Source organism: Corvus brachyrhynchos, unplaced genomic scaffold (genome assembly GCF_000691975.1).
Source record: "Corvus brachyrhynchos isolate BGI_N302 unplaced genomic scaffold, ASM69197v1 scaffold4, whole genome shotgun sequence".
NCBI classification, from domain to species: domain Eukaryota; kingdom Metazoa; phylum Chordata; class Aves; order Passeriformes; family Corvidae; genus Corvus; species Corvus brachyrhynchos.
The window spans coordinates 4,431,761-4,441,479 of NW_008237878.1; the positions used below are offsets into that span (position 1 = coordinate 4,431,761).

At 36.4% G+C, this 9,719-nt stretch overlaps 1 protein-coding gene across 17 annotated transcripts in view; it reads right to left on the minus strand.

Annotated features, from left to right (window-relative positions):
• The window catches only part of ERC2 (ELKS/RAB6-interacting/CAST family member 2), a 432,041-nt gene that overhangs the window by 246,975 nt on the left and 175,347 nt on the right, over positions 1-9,719 (minus strand). For 12 of the 17 annotated variants that reach the window (XM_017732424.1, XM_017732423.1, XM_017732425.1 and 9 more), the window contains 2 exons: positions 9,166-9,359; positions 4,259-4,270 (listed from right to left, as the gene is read on the minus strand). In XM_017732424.1, coding sequence (XP_017587913.1) covers positions 4,259-4,270; positions 9,166-9,359 — 206 coding nt within the window. Of the gene's footprint in view, positions 1-4,258; positions 4,271-9,165; positions 9,369-9,719 lie in introns of all 17 variants that reach the window. The other 5 variants (XM_017732426.1, XM_017732432.1, XM_017732435.1 and 2 more) reach the window with 2 other exon arrangements.

Sequence of the window (9,719 nt, forward strand, 5' to 3'; positions counted from 1 at the left end):
AAGACTCATCTGTCACACATCTCTCTCGTACACCCAGGATTGTCGTGCTTTTTCTTCTGATCTCCTTCTTTAAAAGAAAAAAAGAAAGCGCTGCTGATGACAGCACACTAGATGAGAGGGATATTTGATCTGATTTAATACAGCAATTGCTTGCTCAGCTATTTTATTAATTGAGACCATTAGCAATAACTGTAAGCAGTTACTGGAAATCATTTGTTGCCTGAAATTTGCAACCAAGGAGTTGCAGCCCTGCTACTGCTCCATCAGCTCCTTCCCAGCTGTAGTCCAGAAAAGCTTTTTTCTTTAAAATACCAAACAAACAAAGCATGTCCACACAAACAAACAGGAAAAAAAAGCTCCACCACCTCCTGACTCTTCACAGTTTTTCTCTGCATCCTACTGCTCCACAGCATGTCCAGCCCAGCCTGACAGCAATCAGGATCACACCTCCTCTGCAGCACTCCATGTTTCATTGCAATTTCCTTCTGGATCAAGGCTTCTGACTGCAACTCCTGGCTCACCCTAGAAGTTCTCAGGATCAATCCAGCCATTACCATTCAATACATAAATCAAGCTTTCCATACTTTTGCAGTAACTTCTTCAGATGTTCAAATAAATCAGGTACACTTTGTATGCCTCTTGTTTAGACATACCAACTTCCCCTTATTATAAATCCAGAGCAGAGCACAATCACGTTGCCCAGGTATGCTGCTCCTGCATTGTGAAAGCAAACAATACGAGTGGAAGGAGCAGTTCCACCAACAGCCCAATTCCTAAATTTAGTGCCCCTGTCTCTTTTCAGTCACAGCTTTTTGAGGGTAAGCTGTGCTATCTCACAATGATTCTTCACTCACACACCCCTCCACCAAGCACAGGGAATCCTGACAGCTTTGAGCCCAGGCAGTCACCAAGCTCCCCAGGGAGTGCTCTGGGGCTACTTTATTCACAGGTTCAAGAGGTAAAGGAATCTGCCCTTTGGATCTTGCCCCTGAGGAATACTAGTGGAGGCAGCAGGTCTGGAGAAGCATAAGAAATATTGATGTCTTGAACCAGTAACCGTGAAAGGGAAGAGTAACAGCTCCTTATGTGCTCTCTTCCCCAACACAAAGTTGTGGTATCACATCCAACCCAATCCAAAGTTGATATTTTTCCTTCAGCAAGGTAGAGCTCTTTCGTCCTCATATCCACTTTATACTGCATATCCATTTACTTTATGGAGTATTTACCCTCCAAATCAAATCTCAAAAAAAACAAATCACTGTGAAATGAAAATTACCCTTCCCTTATTTAAATAATCCAATTCTACTTTAACCTTTGCGTGGCTTTCAGCAAACTGAAAGTACAGAACTAAGCAGACAGGTTCAGTAGTGAGTGGGATGAAATTGAAGAACAGCGAATCCTCTTGTCCCAGGTCCCTGTTTGTATCTTTTTATTGTTCATCACTATGATTTCTGCTTATTTTTAAACATATTATTTTACTTTTTTGTCTTAAGAAAGTAGAATTCCAAATAAATAAACTTTCTACTATTTCTTTTAAAAAAATGAAATTTACAAAAGTTTAAAACCACACATGTAATCAGATAAATCTAAATAATCTGTTCTCAAAATGTCTTTCAAAATGTTTAAATGCTAAAATATTGGTTCTGCATATGTAGCAAACAGACTAAAAGAGGAAGACATGTCAGCAATCTGCCTGTTATCCAACGTGACAACTATGTTTCTCACTCAGAATAACCAGTCTCTCAGAAGAGTAATGTATATCACAGATTCTCTCAGTTTTCAGTAGTACACTATCTCAATTTCTCCGGGGAAATTATCTTTGAACAACATATCACTCTGCCCTTGGAACCATCAAACTGACGTTTGACAAAACTGTGGATGGCTGCAGGTTAAATTTAAAACTCTGTTGAACCTTCCCTTGCACATCTCACTGAGCTCTGGCCTCCCACGGAAACAATTAGGAAACATCAGTGCTGGTGGGAAACTTTCTAGCACTGGTCAGTACAATACACATGGAAAAAATATTCCATCTCCTCCTTATGTGCAGGTAGAAAAGTCTGGGGAGTACACAACCTGCTGTAACCTAAAGGTGGGGGGATGTCACTGTACTGATGGTTGTGCTCAGAGTATTTTTATCTTGTACAGGCAGGTGCACACAGGGGGATTATCCAATGTATTTGATTTTCTTGTTTGTCATCAGAATCGACAGCCCACCATGTCATAAAACAGATGCAGCATTTTTCTAACCATAGTAACCTCACAGAAGTATGGATGACTAAAATGACAGCTAAGAACATACTGATTAGCAGAAATTACAGAAATTAATAGATTTGTTTCTTAAATTAACTTTGACCTTAATGAATAGTCAAGCTAACAAAACACTTCACTGAATTCCCACAATAAATCCTAATCATACTCTACAACTTAAACTGGGATTCTAGGAATGGAAGTTGGCACTGTTACGAGGACAGTTTCCTTCAACAAGGTCAGTTGGTTTTTTAGGTCAATAAAACATAACAGAAATTGCACCTCCAACTGCTGAACAAATGTTTCTGCATACCAATCACCAAATTGCAGTGAAATCAACCATAATGACAACCACATAGCATAATACCTTTCTTTAGGCTCTCTCGGGCTAGAGAGATTTTCAATCAGTGTTGAGTATGCTCTGATAGAAAAGCAAAGTGGTCACATTCAGACAATAATTTCATCATAGCCAACTCCAGAATAAATGCATTTAATTAACTTCTGAAAAAAAAAAAAGGTTCTGAAAATAAATTGTTGAAGTATTTTCATAATCTAGGTGTAGTAACTATCCCTTCAAGCACAAATGTGCTTGAAGTAGATGGACAGTAAATTTAGAGTTCATCCAATTCTTTACTACAATCAATAAGCCTAAAATTTCAGAAACAAAATTTTTCAGCTGGAAAGTAACTTGTGATTGTGAAGTGCACTAAAGCACATCGGGGGGGAAAGTCCTGTCAATCTTTTTGCAATGAGCCAACTTCAGCTGTGCAGTTCCAAGACATCCCTGTCAGAAACTTCTCTGACATGTCTGACCTGTGAAATGTGAATTGTGCTTGGTTTTGAGGCTGACCAAAACTTTCCAAAGTTCTCCCAAGCTCTGCTTCTTTATGAATAGAGAACAATGCTGTGCAAAAAGTACACTTGGACGGAAAAATTATTAACACTTCAGAACTGAACATATTATAAAGGCAGATTGAACTTTCATCATGATTCTAGTCAAATGTGCTGCATGGCAACCTGGAACCATATCTGCAAATGTAACACTTGGGAGCTGAAATCTACCTGCAAAGTCTTTGCAGCGTACACCCTCCTTTAACTCCAGTCCCACTGATCTATGACAAAACACTTTTGCATTGATATTAGTGAATCTGTCATCCAAACCATATGCAGTAACTAGTTTCTAAAACACCAAGAAGATGTTTTAAGACTTTGCTAACTTACAGTTTACAGCCACCCATAAGCATGAGAAAGAAAATTAACATCAAGGCCTACTAAAAGAAAAAAAATGTCAACTAGATAAATTTTTACTTCCAACAAGCACCACAAGACATGTAATACTTGAAAAGTTTACTCAGAAACAGTGTGCAAAGACAAATGCCAGCTGAACTAATCTACAACCTGGAAGAATTTAAAACACGAACCTAACTAGACGAGGTTATATACAAACACAGCATAAAAAACACACACAGACAACTCCTTTACAGCTATGTGCTGGTCCAGAATCTGGCCAGCAAAACAGCTAAAGGTTTCAGAACCACTGCAACTCCTCGTATTCTGTTTGTAAACAGTAAAAGGGACAATGGCAAAGTATTAAGAGTAAGTCCCTGATCTTAGGTATAAATCTCTCTGTATATAATGGTCACTCTTCATTACCTGCTGGGTTGGGTTATCTACTGAAAAATTATTCCCAATGTTGAACTCTCTAAACAAAGCTAACATAAGCAAAACCCAAAGAAGAAAAAAATCTTCACACAAAACAACATATGAATTGAATATGTTGTTAATAAACATTTTTTTCTTACAGGCTTTCAAGAAAAAGATTAATTTTCTGTAAAGTTTCTGGTCTAGAAATGAAATGACCAAAAACTTCACGACAGGGACAAGCAGAATAAAAACAACAAAATACAAACAGAATTTAATAATGTGGAATCAAAATAGCCAAATAAATGAAGCATCAATGAAAACCTTCATTGTGGAAGGAGCATTAAGTAGGAGAGCAGAAAATACTGACCTGGAAGTCAAGCTGGTTGGAGTAGGGATGAAAGCAGCAATTTGGAGAAAAACAGATAGGGAGGAAGACAGCAAAAGAGAATAAAGGGAGGAACACATTAGTTCTTTAAAAATATAACAAGCAGATGTTATATTAACAGATTATCAAAAAAAAAAAAGAAAATAAAAGAAAACAAGGAAGGAAAGGGAAGGGAAAGCAACAACTAAAATAAAATTTATGCAGAGATATATCCTTGCTGTGCACTAAAGAAAACAAACTTTAAAGTAAAAGGGCATCTTGTCACTGGTGGGTAGCAGAAAGACATCCATATTTATAACCATCCAAATTCATATACACACCAAATAGAACAAATACATTGGATGAATATTGGTAGCATTTGCTGCCACACAAAAATCTCATCATATGCCACAAAGTCTTTCATTTGAACTACCATAGGTTTGGTGACCCTCATTCATCAAGTCTTGCAGTGGAAGTCAAAGAAGCTAAACAATTTGGCAACTTGTTCAAAGATATTTAAAAGTTCACAAAGCACTGTACCTAACAATCAAAGACAAAGATTTGACTCCCTACCCCAGAAATGCAGCCCCTTCCAATGCTGACAGCAAATTTTTAATTCAGTATGAAGAAGAGCATCAATACTTCAGCACTGAAAATACCCTGATTTTGGTAATTTAATTTGTTAAAAAAATACCTAACATGTCCTTTTCAAATAAGTAAGGCCAAAACAATCCCCATTCAGCTAGACTAATCCTTAAATCTGTCCCTGACACACAGCCTTTTGTGCACTTAGGGAAAAGAGCATCTTTAACAGCCATAAAAGTACTTTTTTTAAAATGCAATTATTCCATATGCTGATGATTTGTCTCTTGTGCATTGACTTGTCAGTGCTGTGTGGACTTACCTTCATGAGAATTCAAATCCAAATAAACTCAGAATGAATTAATTGTAGTCTGAATACACATCTGTAGTGTTATATACCTACTGCATATGAGAAGTAGATAACCAAAAAAAACCCTTCTTGTTTAAGAACAGTCGGGTTTGTCTCATAGCTAGTATAATATTTTTAAATGGACTTTCATATTGCTGCAATCTTTGCTGAGAAGCTACACTTAGCCAAGCAAATGATCAAGTATCTCACATACCACTGGGGAAAAGTGGATCCAAGATTTTTCAATCTTCACCATGTTGTCATCAGTTTCTTTCTCTTTTCAGTCTAAATCTACCAGTGGATAGCTTATCTTGCATTATGTGCCAGTACCCTTTTACTGAAATCACTCTTCTGCCCCTGCAGTGCTTACCCCTTCCAGTATTGACACAGAACAAGCATCCCTACAGAGGTGGTGTTTTGCCAGAGACACGGTTGCTTAGACCCCTCCTGTGTCATGAGCACTTCATTCCTTTGTACCAGCTCTCTCTGCACCTGCTTCCAGTTTTAATTCAACTTCCTGGAATATGACTGACAAGAAGTACACAGCAGTGCTCCACACAGAGCCTTGCCAGCACCTGATGACATTAATACCTTCCTATCCTCACTGCAGATATTTGTTCTGACATATCAGGATTCACTCCTCATTACTTAGATCTCTGCTTCCTTATTTAGATGGCTCATAATGGCACAGCCATAAGCATATTCACCCAATCTTTCTTTTCCTAAACTGTATCAAGGATTATCATTAGTTTATATCAGGCAGGCTTACTGGTCCAAACTTCACAAACATGCATTTTATGTTATTGTATTTCACTGCATTTTGTGATTCAAACTCTCTATCACATTTCATAAATATACTTTTCATTCTAACCCCATTAATAAAAGCTTTAAACAATATACTCCTTTAATCCCAACAGTTCTGTTTTGGATGCAGCTCCCTCTCCTTGGTGAGGCCCTTTGCATTAAAACTGGAGCTGATCACTGTCTTACTCAGTTTCATTTACATTATTAAAAAAAAACACCCACAAAAGTAAAAACCAAAAAACCCTGAACCACATTTCCTTCATCAAGAAAACCAAAGAAAAACAGCAAACTAAGTTTAACAAAAGCACATTATACATTAAATATAATATCTTGCATTTAATTTTAAACTTTTTTAATTATAAACAGATAAATTGTAATAAAAGTTATCAAATAGCTTTAGTATAGAAGAAGGAGTAGGTTCTCCTGTGTAGTAATAAGAAACTGCAAAATACAAAATTAATATAGAGAGAATAATTTAAGAAACAGAACAATGTGGTTTTATATATGAGCAATAATATTAATTATTATTAATATTAATAATATTAATCTGAAGTGATGATGCTCAGAAGTTTCTGAGCCAAGAAAATCACATTAGAACAAAAAAAGAATCACCATTCATATGAAGACTTCTTCATAACTATTAATAATGTTCATCTGCCAAGTAGCACACACTTATAGATTTAACTGCCCATATCTCAAAGCAGATACTTCTGCCCCTGAGTATTTGATACTTTCTGTGTCTACTTTCTGACTAGTAGAACATTAGTATTCCTCATCTTGTTTTAACTTGTTTGAACTTGTAAATGATAACTTTATTACATTTACATTACTTTTCAAGCTTATTTATACAAGTACACCTCATTATGTTGATGAATTTATATGCAAATATAATAAATACTGTGACAATACCACAGCTTGCAATAGTCCAGATTATCACTTCCTCAGGAATTTATGCTTATATATTTTGAAAATTTATGTTGTTGCAATTATCTTGCAATGCAAAGACATTGGCATAGCAGTAAACATGGATTCCAACAAGCTATGAATAATAAATGCATTTTAACATCACATTCATTTTCCTACAAGACCCCGGAGATGCCCTTGCATCTGAAGTTTGAGGAGATGTCAAATATATGCTAAAGGTCCATAGCAAAGTTTAATTACTCCACCACATTCTAAGTACAGTACATCATCTTCAAAAGTCTGCGTTCACTCAGCAGCACCACATTATTTTCTGAAGAGTTATTTCAGGGTCAACATCCTCATCAACAATAACAGACTAGAAATTGGTGTTCCAAAACTTCACTGCTAATAGTATAACAAATTTGAAAAGAAAATTAATACAAAACCAGAAAATTCTCTCCATTGCATCACCATTACAGGGTTCTCAGACTATAAGAACAGATTATATGCTGACAGTGCTGTACCAATATCTCTGGATCCCTTAGTTCCTTGTCTTTGTAATTATTGTTTTGTAATCAATAATTTTCAATTTAATTCAAATAAATTTACTGGTCTCTATCAATTCTTTATGTCCTTTTACAGAAACTATTTAAATCAAATTAACATTTCCAGAAATTTGAGATCACTTCATCACGATCGTCTTTTAATTTTGTCATTTTAACATTCAAACATTCAACACGTTCGTGATTGCTACCTAATAAAGGCCTTAAGATTATGCTCTTGAACAAAACATTACTGTGCCTACTACTGAGTCTGGTGTCACACAATAATTCAGGTTTTACAGTGCAAGGATCAGTTGCTGTTTACACCTGGTGGTCACACCTGGAGTTGCTGCATTACAAGCCTGGGTCTGTAACTGCCCCTACATCACCTGCATGGAAAAGGCAGCAGTTTCTCAACCCCACAAAACCTCCAACTGTGGTATCTTTTCCAATATGCTGCTTTGGGATTTTGGAGAGTGTAGGCAGAACTCACAGGCATGGTGCACAGAGTGACCACTCTTGGTTACTCACTTCCTCTGAGACCTCCGTTACACATTAGAATAGGTGCAAACACTTGAGTATTCTAAACTCTGATGTGGTGAGAGAGGCAACTGCCAATTGAATTTGTCCTTATGTAAATAATCAGTTCTGTCTTAAATAAAAACCTTTTCTCACTTTGATTTTGAGGTCTCCATTCTCATGACACTTAACCATAACTAAACTTCACCAAACATCTGCAAAAAATAGCAATTTTGGCAGCAGGTAGCTGTGAAGGTTGATAAGCTACCATCAGTAAAAAGTGCTCTACACATCATTCCTTCCATGCTGGTTGTTTTCTGCTCACCAAGGTAACCAACACTTCTGACAGACGTTCCTCTCTCTCATGGTAACGCTCCCTAATGCATGCTTCGTCTTGACTGGAACTATAGCAATGATCACAACAATGAGAACACTTAAAAGTTCTTTTTTGGAGCCATGAAACAGTTTTCTTCTGACTTGATCACAATAAAGTAATTATATAAATTATTTGAAAATATAGAATTCCTTCTTTCATTCAAGCGAGAGTGTCTAAGTAAAAGAAGGGAACAAAGAAAACAGATCAATCAAATAAGTATCAGTGTACCATATGGGAGAAGGTTCCACGATCTATTTAATTATAAAGGGCATGAAACAAATCCCAAAACCCTCCTCTCTCCATTATGGAAAGCCTCTACAAACTTCCCAGAACAAGACAATCACTGCCTGGTCAACATCAGAAAATATTCTTTTGAAGCAAAGACTACAGGAGCACTGGGAAATAGTTACAACTATTATTAAATATCCATGAGACAGGTTAGAAATACTTACCAATACTTTTCAGAACCTCTGAGAACAAGTGATGATGTTCACACTTGAAGAAACGTGTGGGAACAGGTCTGATTCACCAGTTACTAGAAAGACAGGCTTGTTCCGCAACACGGTTTGCTGTGAGGTTTGATGTCCCTGTAAATTGTACATGACTTTTCCTGTATGTGCTTGTTTTATAAAGAGTATTAAAAAATGGAAGCCTTAAATATTTCCAAAGCAAGCAGACAGGAGATGCAGTTCTCAAATAGCCCTTTTTTGTTCTTTACAAGGCATAACAAATATTCTGTTAAAAAACGTACTCTGCTCTTAACTTCTCTGCTTTGAAATGAAAATCAAGTAAGCAAAAATGCTACTCAATGTAAGACAAATAATACAAAAATTACCTTTCTAACTCAGCAATTTTCTTATCTTTGTCATTCTTCTCATTCTCTACTTCCTTGAGTATTTCTAGAAGTCTGTCAACCTCAGCCTGAGCTTTGCCACATTCTTCTCTATAGTACGATGCCTCTTTGTCAAGCTGTTTCATTCTGTCTGCAAATTCTGGATTCATCCGTGCCTCCTCTTCAGCTTCATGAGCCTTCAGAATCAATATTTCAAAAAAGATAAGGATGACAATGACTTAAATAGCTTTAAGAGCTTTACCTCTTCAGTCTCGGAGTTCAAGTTTTCATTAAAAAGGATTATGGGTATTTCTGTCTGATGACACTTTTCTACAGATGCATTATAAAAAGAAATGAAAATATCTATATAGTCAAATTCGATCATCCTGAAGGGGGAGGGGATTTATTAAGGGGATTTTACATACTCAAGTAACCCCATTTTAAACGTGTTTTTTCAAATTTAAAAAAAAAAAATCATCTTGTAATTCATTCAATTCACATTAGGCTCAGTGTGTTTTGAATATATAGGCAATTTCTTAACAACTCATGTCCTCTTT